The sequence below is a fragment of the Diadema antillarum genome, unplaced genomic scaffold, assembly GCF_040938485.1.
Source record: "Diadema antillarum isolate AM-2024a unplaced genomic scaffold, OU_Dant_1.0 scf00000171, whole genome shotgun sequence".
NCBI classification, from domain to species: Eukaryota; Metazoa; Echinodermata; class Echinoidea; order Diadematoida; family Diadematidae; genus Diadema; species Diadema antillarum.
In genome coordinates this window covers 181,511-206,303 of record NW_027271060.1, presented here as the reverse complement: position 1 = coordinate 206,303, position 24,793 = coordinate 181,511, and the positions used below count along the sequence as shown (strand labels likewise).

Here is a 24,793-nt window from a genome sequence, read left to right as displayed (position 1 = left end):
GTGCCATTGATTTTTCGCGCTGAGTGGCTCAAACACATATTTGTGGGTTCTTGAATTCATGCTGCACGATTTTCAACCCATTCAAAATGTGCAGAGAAAATCGTGACGATATTTTCGCAGGTTTTAGAATTCGCGTTAGCCAAAAGTAGCGCAAAATACACGAAAATTAATGCACCGTGAAAATTTGTGCATCAACAGTACTCGGTTGATTTTTCTGGCACGTGCTTGTACTGGATGTACTGGCTTGTTACAGGGATGTGACAGTTGATTTCAGACTTTTTTACTCTGCCCCAAACCCACTTACCAGACTTTTTGACAGTTGAAATGCATTGAAATGTTCACAGATTAATGCATTTAGGACCATTTTTCAGATGTTTCACATTTTTTCAGACTTTTCAGACTCTGTAACAATAAGAACGTGTGTCTATCTCTTGTTTTTTCCTCTTGCAGGGAGGATTAGTGGGATTAGTAGATTACCCCGATGAGGATTCCGACGAGGACGACGATGCAGAGGACCACCCCCCACTGAAGAGGGCTCGTCTCTTATAGCAGCATCCCATTCAGTCAACCCGTCCTTCAAAAAACCAGTCAACAATGCCTTGAGTCTCTGCAAACGGACCTGCCGGCCGGTCAGCCACGGGTGGATGCACGCCCACATAGCAGAGGGAGCGAGCGAGAGAGAGAGAGAGAACGAGCGAAAGACAACACAGAGAGGGAGCGAGAGAGAGAGCGAGAGACTGACCACAAGCCAACATCCATCTGTGCCAGTCTGCTGTTGTCAATCTCCTTTTTCCCTTTTAGTTGCTTTCAGTAGTGCATGTCAGCTGGGAGGGATTTGGTCCCCCTCAGCTCGCAGAACGAAAGATGTGTTAAGTTTAGGTCCTGTTAGCCCTCTGAGAGAGGTGGAGCACCCGCTGGTGAAGCCCCGGGGGGTTTCTGTAAACCTTCGTGCCCAATGCCAGAAATTGTCCTATCAACAAGATGAGGCCCAGTCTTGGGTAGTAAACAAGGGCTGGATCCATCAGAGGATGCATTGCTTGAGCCAACTGAGGGTAGCTAGAGGCCTGGTGTCATCACTACCTCTCTCCTCCCCTCTTCCCCACCTCCCCGTCCGTCTCACTTCCCACCCTGTAAGCAGTGGTTGTCAGCATGGATTATGCAACTGTGTGTCGCGTGTGAAAATTGGCTGCTTGTGTTGCTGTATTTTACTCAAATTTTCTTTTTATTGACGGAGATGGCAAATCTTGTCTTTTTGTTTTGTTTTTTAAATTGTAGCATCAGCATTGAGACGTTGTTTTTATTTTGACGACATATCTTTTAAGACATGCTGTTTCCTGTGAGAAGTGACACCGTGCTATTGGTACCCGGATGGCATTGTTCGTTGTGGTGCGATTTACTGCCCGCTCCAGGGGAAGGAGATGGTTGGTTGAAGCGGCAACAACTTGTGTGCAAAGTCCGCTTTCCCTGCGTTGAGTGGACCGTCGGAGCAAACCAACCGAAGTGTGCAAGTATGTGTGGAAGATAGATCCGCCAGGACTGGGTTGTCGTGTGACATGGTTCTTTCCCCCTCCTCCTCAGACTCTATGCTGCACCGTATCTCAGGAAAACTTTAGGGGTGATTTGATGACTCCAGACACCCCCATCAATGCCCAAGCTCTGCAGTGCGAACGGACACAAGTTGGCAGGATGTTTGCTGACTCTTTTCAGAGTGACGCACATGTTTGTCCCCAGTATCAGATGCTCATCAGTTTTGGACATGGCTTTGCAATTGCAGGGTTCCCTCTGTGGATGTGAATTTGTGTGTGTAGGGTGTGTGTGTGTGTGTGTGTGTGCATGTGTGTGTGTCATTGTTTGTATGCCCATATGTCTGTATATGCAATGATAGTGAAATTGTTGAGGGATTTCATTTACTCATGCTTTTGTTCATAACAAAATCTGATTGTTTTAGTTTAGAGGCAGGCACACATTTCCTTGCACCATTCTTGCAGATGATATGCAATGTAGTGTGATCCGAGCTTTTCAAAATATTTGGTGCCATTTGTACTTGCATAGGTAATTAAGGGGGATTACGCAGTCACATATTTGCTGTAAGCTACTGTATACGCCATATATTTCGCAAGTCTAGATTTTTGCGAATCGAGACTTTCCGACAATATCGCGAGTGGTTAAGTTCGCGATTGTGGAGTCCTGTACTGAACGGAGAAATGTGTACGCATACGTCACATTCATATCAGGATCAGAGTCAATATTTTCGCGCGTTTTTAATTTCGCGAATAGCAGCTGACTCGTGAAATTCGCGAAAATAAAAACCTCGCGAAATATTTGGTGTATACAGTATGTGAGTTGCGGTACAAAACGAGTTCAGCGCTACCTCCACACCTGTTTCGCGCATGATAACCAGGTATTGAAAGTTCAGATGTGAAGCCAAATGATAATATGTCACCAAGAACTCATTCGGTGTTGCTCTGTACATCATGCTTGGCAGATGGTTTATACAAACGGAACTCGTGTTGTAAATTCAAGATCAGCTTCCATACACCGTGAAACTGATATTTGTTTGACAGGTGTGTAATGCACATGAGCAATGAGTGGATTTCATTCTTGACATTCCTTGCATAAACTCCAGGTCAAGCCTGTAATCATACCTCCTGACGATCCTCTGCATCTTCCCCTATTTCTTCACCCATGCGTATACGCACACACACGCACATACTCACTCTTGCATTGTGCAAAGTAAAGCCGTTGATGAATACAGGGGCAGCACCAAAATTCAACAACATTTGAGATGATAATTTTGGCCGTAAAATTGGCCATTTTTCAAACCAAGTCCTGGGCACGATTGCCTCCCTTGTGGACACAGTGCTTGCATGTCCAAGTCACCCATTTGTTTTCACTGCATTTCACAGAGAGCTGGGCTTGTGTCATCATGAAAGTCACTAATAGTTGAGCTTGGGTGTTGTTGCTTGTATGTTTTATCATTGGCGCTGACTTGGTGTCTTGCCTCTAAAGATAGGCAGGACTCTGATATGCACGTAGTTTACAAGTGTCATGTTTTCAACTATTTTACTTGGCTCCTTGTCACCCGTTCTCCAGACAATATAGGTAGATGTAATACACAAAAATGCATTCCAAGTTTAAAGCACAAATGGAAGATGCGATTACCACTGATTTTTCCCGTCTGTGCTCTGTGGCTTATTTAATACAAATTTTATTTTTACCCTATCCCTTGTCTATCTATCTGTCCTATCTCTATCTACCTATCTCTCTATCTCTTTATCTCTCTATCTCTCTCTCTATCTATCTATCTATCTATCTATCTATCTATCTATCTATCTATCTATCTATCTATCTATCTATCTATCTGTCTGTCCTGTTCTATCAATCTTTTCATTCTAATCTATTTATCTTTCTCTCTAAGCTTTTGCTCAGTGAGTGCTTTACATTACATTTGTGTTTGATACCAGTGTATTGGTGTTATTGTAATGCGTGTTTTATTTCAAATTGTGAATGCCAGAAATGATTGGAGCTGTGTAATCATTGGATCTTACAGTCCTGTACTATCTGTACAAAACAAAATAAAAAGAAGAAAAAAAAAAAAGAGGAAAAAATATGAGAAGAAGCCAATGTGTTTTGTTATTATGCTGTGTGTAAAATATCAGAGTGTACCAAAACCTGTATAACTTTGTACAGCTAGTCTGCACTTTGTGGCAAAATATTTGAGCATTTGTTTACCAGTGTAATACAAAACACAATGTAGTGGAATTATTTTGTATTTAAAGGTGCCTGTCCTGTAATATATTTCTGTGCCCCTTTTTTCAAATTTTTGTTGTAATGTTTTCAGTACCCTTGTCTACCTATTGCCAATGATACAGAGAGTAATGAAATTGAAATCATTGTTGGATTATATTATTGAGTTGAATATTTGCCAGTCAGATTCTCGTTTGAATTCACTTGATGGTCAATTCAGAACTTTTTACAGACGGTTTTTATTTTCATTCCCGATATTTCGACTTGGCCATAGATATTGCTCTTTGAGCCTGTATTGCATCAGGATGCATTTTAAATGATAGTCCCATTAGAAGTTTGATTCGTCACAGCTGAAGGGCAAACGAAACGGTCCGACGGCTGTACGATGTCTGCTGGGGGATGATGTGTAATTGCGCAGTCATTAGATATAGATGCCGAACGAAAGGTTCCGTCGCACTGGGTGTGAATGGAACACCTCATCAATACAGTATTTGCACATCACGGCTAGGTTCACTGTGAATCACAAAATTGTCTTTTTTTTTTTTTTTTAACAATTACAGTGTGAGGAGACTGCAGAGTATATCCTGAGAGAGTGAGTCAAATGTAGAGATGGAACGATAAACCGACACATTTTTCTTGTCTTCGCATCTTCAATTTCAAGAGGTTCTCATAATGTGACATATGTCAAAAAAATCCCTCTGCCATTTACTTTCACAAAAAACAACAACCAAGGAACGGGATTGGTGCAAACATTCATGCATCAGTTGCCTTCAGGTTCTGTCCAGTGATGTAACTCTTGTTAATCGTCATGTCTCTTGTCTGTTTAAAAAAGAAGAGGAAATGTTTTAATTTAAGACGATGTTGTCGTTTTGTTGAGATTGTGAAACTAAATGGCAGTTGGCAGTACTGGGTCTTATATTTGTAGCAGACTTTTTTAATAAGAGAGAGAGAGAGATATGAAGTTACAATGATATGAACTATATAATGGGTGCCTGGCTGTCGGAAAATGGACCGCAGACACACCTTTTTGTGAAATGTAAATAAATTCTTTGGAGCAGAACAAATGAAACAAAAAAAAGCAAATATGAAATGGTTCCTTTGTACTCGATTTCGTTATTACTGGAAGCTGTGTCTGTGTGTTTGTGTTTGCAGGAGTGCAGATGTGTTATTCAAGCTTTAAAATCTACCAATAGTCAACGGGAAAAACAACTGCTGTTTATGGAAACCTTGATACTGTATGTAAGGACAGGTCTTGGTTGCTGCACAGAAAACTGCATTTTCCCAGAGTGCTTTGGTTTGTGGTTGCCAAGTAAAACATGTCAACAGTGAGACTGACATTAACCTGAGATTAACGACTGAGTGGGTTCTTATGAACTAGAATGTGGACGTTATTTTTGAGTGGGCACGTTTGTAGTTGTGTTTGTGAATGCTGTCATATGTGGACTAAGTCTCCACACTGGAGGCAAAGAATTGTACTTGTACCTGGTTGTGGTGTTTGTGCAGTGTATTTAAATTGGCGGTGAAAGCCCTTCTTTTGTGAAAGACGGTGGGCAATCACCAAAGTGAACATAATCATGTTACCATGGCAGTGGCCAAAACGCTCACAGGTCCTTCTTTTTCTTTGTGCCTGGCTGCTGCCATGGTTACTGAAGTGATACTACAGTGCACTCCCGTTACAACGAACACGGTTATAACGAAATTTCGTTACAACGAAGTAAAACTTCTGGTCCCAAAATTATCGCCATTAAAGTCTATGGTACAAAATTCGCTTATAACGAACACAGTTATAGCGAAATTTTCGTTATAACGAAGTCTTTTCCGAGCACCACTGACAAAGAAAAACAAAAGAAATGTGCTCCGTTATAATGAAATGCAGATTGCTTTCGAAAATATGTAGCGGAACAAGGCATTTACAGCGTCTCTGCATGGGCGAACGCGTCACATCACTGTGTGTTCGCTTGGTGTGTCACGCACAGTTTCCAAGGGGAATTTGCGTTATTGTAATACAATAATCTGAAATAGATTAACTATTTGTTTTATTGTTCACATAGCTTTCCAGTGTATGACGAGTATTCAATAAACAGAATATCATATATGCTTGGCTTCCTTGTTCTCGTTATATATTGTATTTGTTCGGTTATAACGAAATTTCGTTATAACGAAAGAAAACTGCCGGTCCCGAGCATTTCGTTATAACGGGAGTGCACTGTAGTACATTATAAACAGTGGTTGTCCACTAAGAAACTGAGCTCTAGTTTCTGGTAGTGGCAGCACTGTTTGTCTCCTCTGAAGCAAAGGTTTCCAGGTACTGTAAAAGGGGAAATTTTTGCGGTGTTGAAATTTTCGCGCGAAACCAGAAACTACCACGAAAATAAAGCACGCGAATATTTTTGCTTGCCATATGTTCCTGTGCATGATGTCTTGATTCCGTGGAATTAAAAACACACGAAACTCTTCTTTCGCGGCCAAGCGCGAAAAATTAGTCTGGAAAATATCCACTTTTACAGTAGGTTGCCCCTTCTTCAGTGTAATGGCATGGGAGGTGGTGTGTTTGGAATGACTGTTTACCAAAGACCCACTTATCCTCATGAATTACTGTTTACGCCATATATTTAGCGAGTCTAGTTTTTTCGCGAATTGGTACTTCCTGACAAATTCACGCCTGGTTAAATTTGCGGTTGTGGTTTACAGTTATGAGCGGAGAATTGTATGCATGCACGACACATTCATGTCGGGATCAGAGTTCATATTTTCACATGTTTTTAAATTCGCAAATAGCACAAAATTTGTGAAAATAAAAACCTCGCGAAACATTTTGCCGTATACAGTATTTCTCTCTCTACCAATAGAACCTAAGGTCTTCATGTAGGGCATTGTGGCTCAATGTGAATATATGACTGTACAGTGGGCTCCCGTTATAACGAAGTCCTCGGGACCGGCAGTTTTCTTTCGGTGTATCGAAATTTTGTTATAACCGAACAAAAACGATAAAAATACATAGTGTGGACAATGTTGCGGCCTGAATTTTTACTTCATCGTAACCAGAATTTCATTGTAACCATGTTCGTTATAACGGGAGTGCACTGTACAAATATAACGTATTTGACACAACATTCAAGAAGTATTCAGTGGAATTCTATCAATCTAAAAACAATTCAGGGTTATACATGTACAGGCATGTGGTCAATACATGTACTAGTGGGCAAAACTCCATTACATTTTAAATTTAATTTGCCTGAAAATATGTTTAAAAAAAGAAACCTTTGAAGAAGCATGATAGATTTGGGTGAGATGAACAAGTGTTAACGAGTAAAGCCACAATAGATGAGATATCAGGGCTGTCCTCTCAGGGGTCAAGGGGTCAAGGTTCAAATGGGAAGCATGATAGGGTCAATAAGTGAATCATGAGCTACTGGCTAAAAAGAGTTTGTGTCACCAGTATGGGGTGGATTGAACACTCATTCACTGACTGGGTTGAGAAAATTCAAGCATCATCAGAAAAGATCACACAATGAGTGGATTGAAGTGGAGGGTAGCAGACGTAGTGTGCATTTATCAACTCTTTTTCTCGGCAGAAACGGGTTTTCCAAACGGCTTTCAGGGAATTTTTACGAGACGATAAACGCAAAGCTGTTTTGAGAGCCTTTTCGGAAAGCCTTTTCGAAAGCTGCAAATTTGTGCTTTCCAAAACAGGTTTCCTAAACAGGTTTCCAGAAACCCGGTGTTTCTAGAAGCCGAGATGCTGAGTCATGAAAATCTCACTCATAAAAATTTTTTGAACTTGACATCTATGACACACACACACACACACACACACACACACACACACACACATTCAAAAACAATAACAAAGTCAGAATATATCATAGTATGTGACTGTCTAGAAGCACTTTTATTTCAATTTTCTCCACGCAGTCCAATACATACATATCTGACACTAAACGTCTTTAAAAAAAAAAAAATGCTACGATTCCAGATCAAATTCCACGTCATTCCTGAGGATACAATGACCCGACATAGCATGTAATTTTGGTTTGTTCCATTCTTAGGTCAGTCATATACCATCATTGGCCGAGGGCAGTGTACCCACATCAACTTTTTGTGTTTTGTTTGGGGTTTTTTTGTACTTTTTAGTCAGACAGGATGCAAAGAAAGAAAGAAAGAAAGAAACAAACAAACAAAAATCTTGGGTAGAAGTAGAAGTACATCCATAACAAGAAAAGAAAAGAAAATGCTCTCCACATAGTAGCATCCCAGAGCTAGACTTAAATTTGACCCGTTATCTATGCCATTGGCAGAAGAAAAGCTTGTGTCGTGGAGATCAATCGACTCTGAATTTTTTTGATTTATTTTTTTTTATTCTTTTTTGACCATATGAATCACCATCATCACTTCAAACACATTAGCTCTGTTATCATATTTAAGAGTTTACTTTCAAGAAATGATAATACAACATTTTAAATGTTATCTGATCACTTAAAAAAAGCTGTTACAATCAAGCTTGGCTTTGAGGGAAGATCCTCCACCTCGATTGTCTTTGCTGTCATATCTATTATTATTATTATTTGTTTGAATTGGGTTTGATCAAATGGTCAACTATTAACACTTTCACTAATTCCAGCGGCAGAAAGAAGTCACAATTTCACAATTTCAACTTGTGCCTTATCCTGATAAGAATGCAAAGAAGTCCACAAACACAAATAGTACACCTATCTGCTTCTCTCTGAGCAAAATTTCCTCTAATGTTAATAGATAGACCATAATATGATTTAAGAATCATGTGATAAGGAATGATAAATAAAATCAGGTGCATGGCCCATTTTCATTGGCAAATGCAGTTACATTTAAATAGTGATGTTTGAGCTTTCTTTTCACACTGCCATTGACAACAACAACAAAAGTTGTGAGGTTACAGAAAAAATTCATGTTTACGTTTTGCACACATGAGCAATGGGCTGGACCATCTAAGATTGTAATGTAACAACAGCCTAAACTGGATGTTCACTCTCAAACTGCACACTAACTTGGATTCACCCTTTATTTCTCTTCCTCTAGTAAACACAATAGGCACAAAGTGTAGGCAGTAGTCACTAGCTAGCAATGTGAAAACAACAACAGCTTATACTGTGAATGACACGAATAACATCAAATGCGCTAGAAATAATACTGCAGACATTACACAAAGATTTTCCAAGTTGGAAACTTTCACAGATAGCCTAGGCTGTTGCTATGACAGTGTTCAAGCTTAACCTATCTTTCACCATCCCTAGACTGGCAGTCAGTAAAATGCTGATCATCTTATTTAATAGAATCATGGTGGTCATGTATTCACTATCCCAACTTAGATCCTGTATCACAGAAACACGCTATAACCACACAATGTTGTTGTTGTTTTTGTTTGTTTGTTTGTTGTTGTCGCTGTCGTCATCGTCGTCGTCATCGTAGAAGATATCTCTACATGCATTGGTACTGTTACTTTTTTTTTTCTTGATATGAGATGTGATGGTATTATACAGGAAACCCAAGTTGCCATGTCTTTGTTTTTGTTTGTTTGTTTGTTTGGTTGGTTTTTTTTTTTACACAGGCTCGCTGCAAGGGTTTTGACACTCTCTTATACAAGTGAATAGACACACATTTGGTAATTTCAAAACAGATTTGACGCTTGTAAAAAATATAATTTATGTGCATGTCTGTGGGAAGAATAATAATGTACGCATGATTTCTTATTTCCCTCTCTATGATATATCTGATAAAGATGAATTTGTTCAAACAACCAACAATAAAAATTTGGTTGCTTTTCAAAATGGTACCACCCTTGTACAGTCAAAAGGATATCTTATACAGTTGTACAAGTCATTAATTTACTTCTATATTTTTGTTTAGACATCTTTGCATACAAAATAGCATTTTTTTAGTCTGCTGTTTCTACTCTTGCAAAATACATCACTATGAATACACACAACATGCTCTTTTCTTTCTTTCATTTTTGGTAAAGACACACTGAACATTTGACAGCAAGCTTTAGCACATTGTAAGATGTGATTGTCACAGAGTGAAATAATACAATTTTCCATGAATCTGGAAAAAAAAAATGATAATGAAGATAAATGCTGCCGTGTACAGGTTCAACTACCAGAGAAGAATCACCTCTGTATAAAATAAAGTAGTGGTTTGCACTGTCATCATCAATATAGGAACCTAGTTTCACACACATTAACAATTATTGGTATGTAGTCTGCTTTATAAACACATACTTCCTACACATGCTTAAAGGGATGGTACAGTATTGGTGGAGATGAGAATTGGGCTTTTAACTTTTTGCGAGACACCAAGAAAACATGTATGATATAGTACAGAGCATACCATTTTAAGAGGAATTCAAAGTTTATTTGATGAGAATTGGGTTTGGAATGACTGAGACATCCAAAAACGAAGTACAACAAAGTGATTGTAATAAAGTGTGAGTAACACACTTTATTAGAATTCCTCTTTTTTGGATACCTCAGCCATTTCAAAACCAATTTTCATCAAATAAACGTTGAATTCCTCATAGAATTACATGCTCTTTCAGATTTCATAAGAGGTTTCTCATTGTCTCACCAAAAAATGTTAGAAACCTGAAATTACTGAGTAGGTTGCAACCAAAACTATACGATCCCTTTAAAATAAGGCCACTAGTATGATACTCGCAACACTTCATGCATGCCTTTGTGTAGGTGTGTAATGACTTGCAGTTCACTCAGTATAAAGTCTGCAAAGTTTGATTTAAAAGCAGCACACAGTGGCTGGAATCCATCGGTGAATACTCAACACATACAGTATGCAATATTGCACATTATCTACAATGCGACAGTCAATACACTACTACTGATGCACAACATTACGCTGATCCACAAACTGCAAGTGTATTCACAACTCAAGGCATGAGCGGACATAATTTCCCAGCAAAATTTTACCAAAAGTCTGAAAGATGTTACAGGGATGCTATATAACAAGTCTCATCTATGGGCTGTTTAAAATAAAAAAAGAAATAAAAAAGATTATTATAATAACAACAATACTTAATAAAGATGAAATAAAAGGAAATACAAAATTGAAGGATATTTTCATACAAATATTAAGACTTCCTCTGTTGGTTACAAATGATGGCCACTACTGTATACAGAAATTGTGTGGCAGAAATTGAAACAAGAAAAGAAACACAGTCGAGTCCACTACACAGCAATCTATGGTAAGCATATAATGGGTGAAAATGTGGACAGTAGAATCTAAGAAAAAATAAAAATCTTATAATTTGAAGCATTCCACTTGGTGTAGTCATGGAATGTATAATCGTATGACCATTTGGTCTCGCATGATTGTCAATCAAGGCATTTAGAACATTACCCTTTTGTGTTTTATCTCCATATCAGAAATGATGTAAGATACCCATACCCCTGGTTCTGACTTGTAGAAAATTTGGTGCATTGCACTACTATATGAAGTGTACGGAGGCTTGGTTTTGGAGGCATTCATGAACAACTATACAACAATGACCAAAAGAAATAAAGGAGGGGGGGGGGGGGGAGCTTACTCTTTGAGCTTGAAATTCGAATTACATTCTGGTTTCATGATCATGTTAATACATGGAAATATAAACTATGAGTGCTGGTGAGAAAGACCATGAGTGAATGAGTATAAAATCAACATAAAATCAGAATAAAACTATTCCGTGCTGAGAGAAGGTTACATGAAAACACTGCAATTTCATATACGCACCATCACATTCATTCATTTTCATTTTCACATTACATGGCCTTCTCAAAACATCACAACGGAGCATACTCCATCACATACTGGGTATAAATTTTGCTTTGATTTTTCATTCATCATTATGCCATCATTTCTAGTGTTCAATACAATTTCTACCACAAACAGACACAAACATGTCAATTCTTATATAGATAGGGCTATTCATACCCAATACATCTCTAGGAAATACTAAATATACATATATTCTCAAACTGGACTTAAAAAGCTCCCTCTAAACTACACTGTTGAATATAAATCTTGGTACATGGCACAACACAACTTGTGCATAATGCTGGCTGAACCATAAATACTACTGATCACACCCTGATAATGAATGGGAAACATCTTGCTGAAATATGGAATTCCCTTAAATATTAAAACTACCACGACTGTGAGTCTCAAGAGAATTTATGCACAAAACTTTTGAATCTCTTTGCTAATCGAAATGTGACAAGTTTATCCACTAAAAGCAACCAAAGTAGCCTGGAAACATTTTTTTTTTTTTGATTCACATGAATTCTCTTGGAAACAACCATAGAGAAGTAATGGTCACTGTTTTGTAACTAGTACTGCTTCAAAGGGTCAAAGTGCTCAAAGTACTTTATGGCATATCCTTAGTCATGGTCACTAGATATCAAATCCAGTGCACTCATACTACTACCTCTTGCCACCACATTTTGTAGCACACATAGGATGCTGGACACTGCAAAACAATTTTGATTTATTTTGTGGTGACTGCTCTTCTTATCCACTCAATATCCTAAATCTGGAGCAAGTGCGTGCCCTTTGCTTTGTTTCATTTTCCCCAAAAGCATCTCTCATTTATCTGTAGAATAGCACATCAGTTTTGCTATGAAAAGTTGTTCACACAAGTTATTCCACACAGGAAGGACTGCTACACCGTAAATACATGGTAGGAAATGTTACTCAAGGCCCTGTGTGTGTGTGTGTGTTTACACTAATAATTTGATTAATGTTTGTTTTTCCCTTTAAAAAGAAAGAAGAAAATACACAAGTACATGTATACACTGCAGTTTCCAAAATTGTGATTAAAAAAAAGTGATTGTTAAAATAGAGGCAAAGCTGTTAGCTATCTCTTTCTACTGGTTTCTGAAGTGTTGCAATGGCTTTGTCTGTTTGTTTAAAATGCTTTGATGACGAGCACAGTATTTTAGTTTGTAAATGATTCTAAGTGCCTGAAAAGTCTACTTAAATTGTGATGAGTGTGTCAGAAGAAGTTTTAGAAGTGACTTGGCGATGTGCATTACATTCCTAGCTGTGTATGTCTCTTGTCTGGAAAGAAGCACAATGCAATGGAACTAACTTTGTTCATAATTTGTCTGGAAACCTCTGATGCATCTTCGGGGCAGTGCATACTATTTCAAATGCTTTCATTTCAGAGCTTACACATATACAAAAAAAAAAAAAAAAAAAAAAAAGACCCATGCAAATCTGCTACAGTTGCACTGACATTTAAACTTGCAGTGTGAGATGGTTCTACTTTTAACAATACTCACATCTATGATCGTAAAATAAACAAGACGTAAGAATGAATTTAAGACTTGTAATCTCAGTTTCAACAAGTGGTAGTAAGTGCTGATCAAAATGCTCACATAGATTTCCCATATTCCTTTTCTGATGCAAAAGACAAATGCCAACTTCTTCAATAAAAGGAAAGCCATCTGCATATGTCAGTATTCGTGCATGCAGTATCCTCATCTATTATCCGATAGAGCAAAAGCAAAAAGGCATTCCTTGGTCGAGCACTTCAGTCATCCCTACTTCTCTATCTGACCACAGCTTGGTCAAAGTCCACTATCAATCATTCTAGAGTTATAGGCAGCACATCATTAGTGATTACACTTCCCTTTGTTAACATAGTCAGAGTTTTAATTCGCATGACAATTCATCTTCCTGGGGGGAAAAAATGGTTCAGATTACAATTCGCTTCATGATCTAGACATGGTGACAAAGAACCCTGTCAGTTTACCGACATGTACTCTTTTTTTTTTTTTTCATTTAGGTAGAACCAACATAGTTGGTCCTTCCCATAAGATTACAACACAATAATTCAATCTTGGATACACTATCTACACACATTTCTCAGATAAGATACCACTTTGCACATTTCTCATGGAGACTACGAGCCTGGCACCCAGTGGGGGAAACAAGATCTGTTCCTACTTCTTGTCGATGACTTCGTTCTTCAGACACTGGGCAAGGGCTTTCCTCATCGCCATTTTCTTCTCGTCGACTTGAGCCTCTGGCTCCGGTTTGACATCTCCTGCACAGGAGGAGAATGGAAGACAAAATGTGGCAGACAAGGACACAGTCAACCTTCTTCATCACACACATACACTTTACTGTATACACAATATATTTCGCAAGTCTAAATTTTCGCGAATTGAGACTTCCCAACGATTTCGTGAGTGGTTAAATTCGCGATCGTGGAGTCCTGTACTGAATGGAGAAATGTGTACGTGTACCTCACATTCATATCAGGATCAGAGTCAACATTTTCACGTGTTTTTAATTTCACGAATAGCAGCTGACTCGCGAAATTCGCGAAAATAAAAAACTCACGAAATATTCGATGTATACAGTGTTTGTCTAGTTATCTTTTCTTTTCCTAAGAACAATTCAATTACCACATAAAATGATTACATAATCCAGCAGTAATATATCGTTGCTGGGGTGACAAGACCTTGTATCTGAAATTTGGGTGAAAATGACTTTTTTTGATTAATGGTCAAATAATTGGTTCAGTGATTTCCTGTCCAAATCCCAACTGTCTTACCCCAAAAATGAAGCCACCACGGTTTGTCAAAGGAAAGGTTATCCCATTCGCTATAGTGCTTTGGCCGCCGTGTTTTTTGGCTCTCCTGAACATTTGACATTTTGTAGATACGAGGTCTTGTCGCCCCAGCGACGATATGCATGGATGTCATTCATGTCAGGATCAGGATCATCCACAGTAAAAATTTTCGCCCATTGTACTGGACTTGTAAAAAAATTGTGAAAATACAAAAAAACATGAAATATGTACGGCACATTCAGTAATTAGTATATATGTGGTTGCAACCAATACCCCATTACAGGTGAAAACATATGAAACTTGTATTTAAAAAAAAAAAAATCATTACTTTCTTATTTCATGTGATGTCCTACCTTGATATATCTCATATTCTGGACATATTTAATTCTCTGGATCTCAACTTGAATGGAAAGTGGAATAGCAAAGGCAAGGCAACAAGTGTGGATGAACCACAGATATACAAATACACATACCTTGGATGGCTTGTCTGGCCACCCGAGACGACTTTGGTCTGGCGGTGGTCTGGCGCTTCTCAAACTCATCCAAGCTGTTCTCCCGAGCACTCTTCTTCCTGGCAATCAGCATGTCGCGTTGCTGCTTCAAATACTGCGCCCGCTTCTCAAGGTCGCTGGGGTCTGCATTTGACAGATTCTGCTTGGAAGATGGGGGGGGGGGGGGGGGGGGGAGAGACGGGGGAGAAGGGTGGATAATAAGGTGGATGAGATATGAAAGTTTTGTACAGTTTTCTTTATTTTGTTTGTTTAGGTGTTTTTTGTTCTTGTTTTTTGGTTTTTTCAAATTACAAATACATCCAAAAATATGGTATGTCATGTGTGCTTTGACTGAATTTATTATCTAATTGATAGAGTGTAACACACGTGTACATGTTGATATCTTCTCAGATATGAACCGGCAGACAGCAGCTGGGGTAAAGCATTACACAGTCAACTATAACAAAAAGTATCCTTGTTTAAGTAAATTAGATTGCTTGTTTGAGTTTTTTTCTTCATTAACAAAAAGTTAGAAGTACGAAGTGAGAAGCAGGACATGTCTGTAATATGCTGTAGTCTAGATGCATGACTTACGCTGATGCGTGAATCCGATCGCCCACTGCTCTCTGCTGCCTCTGCCTTGGCGCTAAGCAACCAGTTGGCCGCGGCCTCCTGGCCAGTGAGAGGTCTCGCAGACGAGGCGCTGCTGGTGGTGCTGGTGGATGACGGTGTGGGGGACTTGGGTAGGCTGGCTAAGGATGATGACTTGCTGGCAGAAGACTTCTTAATGGAGGACAAGCATTAGGGAGACAAAACAGGCATTCAATGCTAGAACTTGGTAGCAGTTTGTGGTGCAATGAATGAACCATATGTGCTGGTCCGACCTGTCCCTGACAGACTAGTAGATACTCAGTTTCCAATTTTACTGGTCTGACCCTTAAATTATCTGGTCCTTCAAATTCCTGAAATTCTTGCATCAAGTTGATTAACACTGATTACTCTGGTGCTTACTTTCATTGATGTTAGGCAGTTTGACATTCAGTTGCAACAAAAACTTTGCTGCCTGGTCCTGATCTTTTCTTCTTTTTTTTTCAACTGGTCTTGACAATGTTACTTTTTATCTGCTGGTGATGTCTGACCAGTAAATTTGACAATTCCTGAAAAATTACTAGCCCGACAGTGATTTTTAACAGTCTGGGACCGTCTGACCGGTGCCTGTGTTAAGAGTTGATATACAATGCCATGTAGCTGTCATGGCTACAACTACGCCACAATCAATCATGTTGAAGCATTACACGGATTCTGCTTTTCACAGTACACTGTGGTCGCTGCAAGTACATCGAGTATAGGTGTCATAAAACTGACATTCATTGAGGCTTCTTGGTTGCCTGACCTACATGTCTACTAAACTGTGCTTCTAAACTAGTGGGTCGCAAGGCTCTCACAGGTGGGTCACGATGTTGGCAAAAAATTGTATTCTATCTAACTGGGCATCAAAATAATCTATAAGAGCTGAAGCAGGCCTCGGATTAAAAAGGCCGAGAACTAGAAACATCTACTAAATATCAAAGGGACTGCACAGTACTGGTTGAGGTGGGAATTCATGTTTTGAACATTCCTAAGTGAGATAATGAGAAACCTCTTATGAAATATGAAAGAGCATGTAATTTTAAGAAGGATTCAATGTTTATTTGATGAAAACTGGTTTTCAAAGGGCTGAGATATCAACAAAAGTGATGATAATAAAAGGCGACAGGCCACACCTTTTATTAGGATCTCTTTGTTTCACCTTGTTTTTGGATATCTCAGCCATTCAAAAACCAATTTTCATCAAATAAACTTTTGATACCCCTTAGAATTGCATGCTCTTTGACATCTCATAGAGTGTTTTCTGAATACCTTGCAAAACATTAAAAGCTAAATCCTCACCTCGACCAGAACTGTACACACCCTTTAAGAGCTGCTCTAACATCCCTAGGGTCATATTTGTGCCTACCACTCACGTGTGCAATTGATGGATTAGAGCAATCGTTAGAATATGGATGACAAGAACATCTGAGAAAATTACAGTCACTGTTGGTCTTATACTCAATTTGATCTGTAGTTGAAACTATTCATATCAACCCACCTCCTTTCAAAGATGAAATGGCTGTGAACAACTGTTTGATCAATTCATATGGATTTGCCAAAAGCAATACATCTTACCTCAGGTTTTGAAGACTTTGACTTTCCTGATGAACTGTCAGAAATGGCTAACTTCAGAGTCTGTGGATGAAAAAGATTCAGCCGTTACTACCGGGTCAACACTCTACTACAAGCCGTTGAGTGTGGTTCAGGCTACTTTTTGCTTCCTTGATGAAGGCAGATTTTTCTTCTATGAATTGTAGTGATTTTTATTTTTCTTATTTATTCTTTTTAACATCATTAGTGTGGTAAAAATGCAGCTATACCGTAATTGATACCAGGATATGGTATCTGTGGGCAATTCCATATGCAGTACTTCCAGCAAATGTAAATTGCACATAATTCACAAATCTCGCAAAGATTTAACACAATCATATCTCTGATTTATTATACTTTGCTTTTATGACAACTATGAATAACAACAACAAAATTTGTAAATGTAAATGATTGAATCTCTTTCCATAGTGAGAATAGGTAAAAGGTGTTCTTTTAAATGAATTGATGGTGCATGACTTTACATCAAGGCAGCAGGCTACAATGTGTCGCAAATTGGATCACGTTTACAACTCCTTCAACAAGTTGTACAAGTTCCTTGCGTCACTTTGAAAAGTGAGTACTTATGGAGGGCTACTAACATTTCCTTATCAAAATCAGGTCGATTCCAAAATCAGGACAATTCCTGAAAGAGCAATCAAGAAGATAATGTGCATTACTTGGCAATCAATAGGCTGCCAAATTAATGTCTGGTAGCTAAGACACAGAGGTTTTTGTATCTAATTGTCAGAACATGTTTTTGTTTTTAGATTCATAATTGGTTTGGATGAATATAAGATAGAGAAAAATTAAGTAGATATGAATAAATATCGGTACACAAACTTTCATTACGTCACACCTATACAATGTCAAAATTCTACAAGAAATACCTCATTATCCCGGCAAATCATGTCGGCTAGACAATTTCTTGGTAAAGCTCTCCGATATATTGCTGGCAATTTAAACTGGGAAAAGATACATTTTTAGCCCTTAATGTTCTAGCTCTAACGTGAATGTAACAAACAACAGAAAACAGAAAATAAAACACACACACACACATTTTAACACCCGAATTCACAAATGTGGTACAAATTTAAACCATAGTTTATGCAAATTTCTTCTGCATAAATACGATTAACAGAGTGCGTATGCCAACATACATCCAGTAACATACATGCATCAATATGTGCATGTCAAAGGTACGCCTATTTCACACTTAGATGAGACCATGGTCTAAATTTGTACCATGGTCCAGGTTAAAACCAGGTTTAAACCACCTTTGTGAATGTGGGCCTGAGAGTGGAACCGATCCCTTACCTTTTGTAAGACCTCTTCTTCCTTCTCTTTCTGCTTCTGAAGCTGCTGCACCTCCTTGCCTGTGGCCAGTGACTTGTCCATGGCAGGATTCACATGACTCGCCTTCTTTTTGCTCTTTACCATCTGATCGTATTCCTCTTTGGATTTCCTTGAAAGGAGAGGGGGCACGGAGTGGAGCAATACCACAATAGAATCACAGTGAGATAAAGTCTCATGTGCATTGCTTGTCCACACCTGACTGCTTCACTAAAACTTTTTTAGAGAGCAGTTGTTGCCCCATTCACACTTTGAAATGCACTTTTGCATCACTGTACAAGATGCCATTGCCACACTTAAAGGATAGGAAAACCTGGTATTAGATACTTTTACTTCACGAAGAGTTGGCAATTTGAAATACATCTATACATATCTATCCATCTTTGGATCATCCATGTTTAGATTTGGCACTGTTTTCCCCTCCATGAGTGTCCTAGTACTATCATCACCCCAGCCAGGTACCCATTTTTATACTACGGTCAAGAGAGACATTGCGGATAAAACAACTTTTCCGAGGACGTAGGATTCCCATCCAAGATATCATGTTAAAGGGTTCTGAGCTTTATCCCATAATAACAGGCTTTCACATGCATGTGACAACAAAACAACAATTCAAAACTAGAAAAGCACTTGTAGAGCGCAGACCTCCTCCAAGCAGCTCATTACCACCCATACATGCATGTTGAAAATCGCCCAATTTCACAATATAGATGCCTTTTGTTCACGTCATCAGCTTCCAGCTACGTAGCGCCTCGCCCGAGCAGAGCACACGCTTTAGAGTGCTAACGAAAACCTCAAATACGTGCAGCTTCCACTCCCAAGTTCATTGACCCTATCTGCAAAATGATAAAAAATCCTTTAAAAATTCTTGGATCACTACTAATATTGAATCATCTGTTCCTTGTGTCATTATCAACTTTTCCTGAAAGTTTCATTCAAATCCATTTACACTTTTTGTGTTATTTTGCAAACAGACAAACCAACACTTATATCACTTAATCTCCTTCTTTCTTGGCAGAGGTAAAAAAAAAAAAGAAAAAAAACTCACTGCATAATTTCCTGTAAGATGCGCTCCTCCTCATTGTCCACCAATGCCTTGGAGTGCTCTACCGGAGTCTCCTCCCCGGGCTTCATGATGCTGGGGATCTGGCCGCTCCTCTGCTGCAGAAGGGTCAAGGCCTGCAGCTCCAGCTCTACGTTCTTCTGGGTCATCATGACCTTGAAGGTCTCAAAGTCCTGGGCCGCATACACCTGCTCCAGCACAGTCTGATAGGGAGAGGGAGTGGAAGGAGGAGGGGAAAAGGGAGGTGAGTAGAGGTGGGAGGGGAGGGGAGGGGAGTAGGAGGGGGAGTGGGAAGAGATTGGGAGGGGAGGAGGAGGGGAGTGGGAGGGGAGGAGGAGTGGGAGGGGAGGGGGGAGTGAGAGGGGAGGGGGAGTGGGAGTGGGAGGGGAGTTGGAAGGGAGTTGGAGGTGAGGGGAGTGGGAGGGGAGGGGAGGGGAGGGGAGGGGAGGGGAGGAGAGGGGAGGGGAGGGGAGGGGAAGAGAGGAGAGGGGAGGGGGAGTGGGAGGGGAGTTGGAAGGGAGTTGGAGGTGAGGGGAGTGGGAGGGGAGGGGAGGGGAGGAGAGGAGAGGGGAGGAGAGGGGAGGGGAGGGGAGGGGAGTGGAAGAGAGGAGAGGGGAGGGGAGGAGAGGGGAGGGGGAGTGGGAGGGGAGTTAGAGGTGAGGGGAGTGAGAGGGGAGGGGAAGGGAGGGGAGGGGAAGAGAGGGGAGGGGAGGGGAAGAGAAGGGAGGGGAGGAGAGGGGAGGAGAGGGGTGGAGAGGGGAGGGGGAGTGGGAGGGGAGTTGGAAGGGAGTTGGAGGTGAGGGGAGTGGGAGGGGATGGGAGGGGAGGGGAGGGGAGGAGAGGGGAGGAGAGGGGAGGGGAGGGGAGGGGAGGGGGAGTGGGAGGGGAGTTGGAGGTGAGGGGAGTGAGAGGGGAGGGGAAGGGAGGGGAGGGGAAGAGAGGGGAGGGGAGGGGAAGAGAAGGGAGGGGAGGAGAGGGGAGGAGAGGGGTGGGGAGTGGGAGGGGAGTGGGAGGGGAGGGGAAGGGAGTGGGAAGGGAGGGGAAGGGAGTGGGAGGGGAGGGGAAGGGAGGGGAGGGGGGAGAGGGGAGGGGAGTTGGAGGGGAGTTGGAGGTGAGGGGAGTGGGAGGGGAAGAGAGGGGAGGGGAGGAGAGGGGAGGGGACGGAAAGGGAGGGGAGGGGAAGAGAGGGGAGTGGAGGGGAGGGGAGGGGAGGGGGAGTGGGAGGGGGAATGTACACATTATGGCTTACCACATGCAGATGTTGGTAGCCTTGACAGTACGCCACAAATTCCCAACAAGAAAATGAATATCTCATCATACGAAAGCATAACCATCCTCCTATCAAATGTAGTTTCTGAAAATTCCCTTCACGAGGTCAGTCAGACTTTTGAAAATTTTATTGCAAATATCTAAATGACCTTTCACAAATACCAGTAAGCACAGTTTGAAATAAGACCACATGGTCTCAATTACACTTGTGTACATTTCATAGGCTTGATAACTGGAGTATCTAAATCTCGAAAAGAGTGTAGTTTACCTTGAAATTCACAGACACAAACATTACTCACATTTAAACTTAAAATTTATGTATCCCCAAATGTGCACATTTCCTCTTATAGTTTAATTTCTTTGTCAGATTTACAAACCTCATGAACTTCATTGCCTTTAAATTTCTTTTTCTTTTTAAACTTCTTTTGGCTTTTCACCTCAGCTCATGCCAAATCAACAGCAATAGATCCTGTGCAGTCATAATGTTTACTGCATGAAAATTTCAGGCATATTGCACTTAAATGTTTATAACAACTTGGGTAGTCGTATTAATGGCTTGAAAGGCCTCAGTACTGTAAAACTAGGAACATTTGCAGCATGAAACTTTAGTGAATTGGAGTTGGTGTCCTTTGTTGCAGCATGAAATTTTTACAAACTGGCACTGGCCTTCAATACAAACGTGTAGAAAAGAGCTTTCATCTGCATTATACTTTCACGAATCTTACCTCTTCGTGAAATTTGGGAAAGTTTCCTGGGCGCAAAATTTTTTGTTTTTACAGTAAAATGACACTTACAATTGTCGCTTGAGAATTTTTACTCTTGAATGCTTGGCAGACATCAAGGAATGCGCGTTCGTTGATACCAAGGTCCTCAAGAAAGCTCTCCAGTAGACTGTCCACCTGGTCCAAGTTTAGTAGGGAGGAAGAGCTTGCTTAGTACCAGGTACTTGCAGTTAAGGGTGTACACAATGTTTAAAACAGCATGGCTAAATTTCATCCGAATCAGATATGAAATAAGAAAATTATCATGACATTTGAAAGTTTCACATATCGTCATCAAATGGTGGTATTGGTTGCAATCAATTAGGCATGCTATTTGAGGTAATGTCGTCAACTTGCAACTCTCCCATTGGTTTGTGTACGATAACATCACAAAATTAATTATTTCAGTCAAAAAAAAAATCAATTGCAAGATATCAAACAATTCCTTGTATCTTGAAATCAATACGATCCAAGCAGATTTGAAAAGATGGACATGTTGCACAAGTGTGACCTATCCCTTAGCAGTTAGATGTAATCTGTTCAGCTGCAGTGGTTAAAATGCAGTTAATATAGGGTGATTCTTCTCCATGAACATGATTTCGACATTTCTTCCTAGAGGAATGGATATAGTCTGTATGTTAAAAAGCAAAATAAAATGCAAACAGCAAATAATATTTATAAATAAACACAAAGAAACCCAAACCCCAGCTCTTTTTCTGTGTCATTATTTCATTATATATTATAAACTTAAACATTTGTCCAGCACTATGATATGCAACATGAGTTTAACAGATTTTAATATCTTGGTTTGCATAACTGAAAACACAAATGCACATTACATACAAGTAAATACAGAAATCATGATGGAAGTCAGTAAAACATTATGGCTTACCAGCATTTCATATTTCTTGTGAATTTCTTTGTAGGCATCAATATTTTCCTCTCCTGGATTGAAGACTGTAACATCAAATAAACATACATTCACACAAATACTTCAAACATGATTACATACATGGTGTATACATGACACAGGCAATCTGGGGCAGCCTGTCAGCCAAAAACTCCTACCACATATCAGTTGTTGTTTTTTTGTTGGTTTTTGTTGTCTGGTTTTTTGTGGGTTTTTTAATTGTTTTTTTGTTTTTTCGTGTGAATGTAAATACTGTATGTGGTATAGTGAATATTAAGGTTCATGATAAGAGAACCGAAGGTCTGGGCTGGGGTTAACCCTGTGGGTTTGTCTTTGACAATGACAATTATGTTTTGCCCACGAAGGCCCTACTTGACATGACACAGGTGTACAGTATATACACAAGAAAATTGGTTGACCGAAAAATTGGTCTGTATCTTGTCATTGGGGATATGTTCCGCAGAGACTACGTCTGGCTTCAAGCCTTATCACGGAATCCCCTCCTAATGACTGAGTCCTATGTAAAAATGATAAAAATCTCCTCCGGACAGACAGATTTTTTTTTGTGTCTAGTAAATGGGTACCTGGAAAAACACTAGGGAAAAAATAATGAAAGGGCCTATCATTATTTTATTTATCATAATTCAGAATTTAACTAAGTCTAATGTTGTAGAGCAATGGGACATCAACAACAATAAATTTGTTGGGGATGAGGACAGCTCACAGCCTCCAGGCATCAACTGGGCATATTTCGGTCCATTTCTACTGTGACTGCAGCAGGCAGGTAGAGTTAGTGCCATGCCGAAAGTTATCCTTATATTTCACACCTAACAGTGTTAAGCATGTTTCTTACGAAGTTCAAAAATGTAGAAGAATCACACTGAAGCCCGGTATTAAGGTGTAGGGAAGGTGTGATGCAATGCGGCTATGCACTTTACTTTGCACTGTCCATTCCAATTGCATGCAGTATAGTCAGGTATCCTATTACCGAATGGTATCCTATTACCGAACGCATACTTTGTCAATGGAGCACGTACAACAACTCGAATACGCATTCATTGCACTACGCGCTGTTATCTCACAGGGGAAGCCAGTGCCGAAAATTGCTAAACTGCAGCAAAAAACAAAACAAAACGTAATTTACCTCAAATTTACGTAATAATTGCTAAAATTTCGATGTTCGTTGTCCTGCGTTAATAAACATTGACCGAAAATGCAATGTACAATTTTCCCCATACAGAGGGCGCACGTTCGGTAATACAATACGATTTGCGTCGGTAAAAAGAGACAATTTCTGTGGAAGGGTTATTTGAAATACGGATTTTTTCTAGAAGTTGGCTTATTTTTCAAGTATTTTCGTTACAGCTAAAGTCATCAGCATTTCAATTATCTATAAGGATATTTTTGGCTGAATTATCGCATAATGTTGCCCGTTTGGAGCAATAAAACAAAAATCGTTCGGTAACAGGATACACCTCCATATATATCATACAATGGCATACCAGCTACCTGTAATGTAGCACCACCAGCACCATGTCAACTCGAATGCAGAACTCTGTGAAATGTCGCATAATTACCGATGCAATTTTGTTCGATGTACGAGAGAATGGGCACCCTCCAAATTGGACTGTGCAAGAAGCCGACAACGCCGTCCATTACCCATTCTTGCTCTGCCATGGTGCTTCAAAGATGATGTTCCGAAGCCAGATACAATGTACCACGAAATATTTCAATCACCAGCCGAACTCTAAGGACGCTTTGTAGTTGCTGTGCTGAATGAGTTGGCCATAGAAAGAGAGTATGGAATGCCGTATGAGTAATCCTACTGCACAGTAATGTATCAAGGAGGAAGCACTGTTATGTGGGGGAATAGGAGGTGGAAAGAGAATCCCTGCTACCTGCTCTAGTCATAGCAGTGGCGGATCTACGGCCCCCTTTTTTTCTTTTTTTTTTTTTTTTTTTTTTGGGGGGGGGGGGGGTCTTTTTGTTTTGTTTTGCTTGTCATCGGAATCAGGGAGACGACTGGCAGCAAAAAACTTGAAGATGTTTTTCTTTCTTTCTTTTTTTTCTTTTGCTTTTTTTTTTTTTTTTTTGATTTGCTTGTCATGACCCATCGTCATTGGGTCAACCGCCCCTGCCCCCCTTGGCAAAAAGCTAGATCCGCCCCTGTTCAGCATATTTACTAGAGCGACTGAAGCGAAAACAAACAAACAAACACAAATAACATAAGTAGAAACTGCCAACATGATGATATCCTTCGAATTGATTTTTGATTCTATTTCAGCTCCCATTCGTTATTTGTGACGGACTAAAGATGTGTCTACTGCAATGTAGCTCACACAAAATATGCATCACGCCTGCCTAGCCCAATACTTG

At 39.9% G+C, this 24,793-nt stretch overlaps 2 protein-coding genes across 3 annotated transcripts in view; one reads left to right on the top strand and one right to left on the bottom strand.

The window, feature by feature from the left end:
- LOC139722775 (serine/threonine-protein phosphatase 4 regulatory subunit 3-like) overlaps nt 1–972 on the top strand; it is a 41,029-nt gene extending 40,057 nt beyond the window's left edge. The window contains exon 16 of one of the 2 annotated variants that reach the window (XM_071634062.1): nt 451–972. In XM_071634062.1, the coding sequence (XP_071490163.1) occupies nt 451–549 (99 nt within the window). In that variant the 3' untranslated portion in view covers nt 550–972. The remainder of the gene's footprint in view (nt 1–450) is intronic. The other variant, XM_071634061.1, reaches the window with a different exon arrangement.
- A 12,180-nt stretch (nt 973–13,152) lies between these two features.
- LOC139722763 (uncharacterized) lies at nt 13,153–24,131 on the bottom strand. The gene is made up of 9 exons (XM_071634049.1): nt 23,995–24,131; nt 22,400–22,464; nt 21,541–21,645; nt 19,463–19,680; nt 18,379–18,526; nt 17,050–17,109; nt 15,439–15,624; nt 14,827–15,004; nt 13,153–13,822 (listed from the first exon to the last, which is right to left on the bottom strand). Exons 1-9 carry the CDS (start codon nt 24,092–24,094, stop codon nt 13,719–13,721), a joined length of 1,164 nt encoding a protein of 387 aa, XP_071490150.1. The 5' UTR covers nt 24,095–24,131; the 3' UTR covers nt 13,153–13,718.
- Between the last annotated feature and the right edge of the window lie 662 nt (nt 24,132–24,793).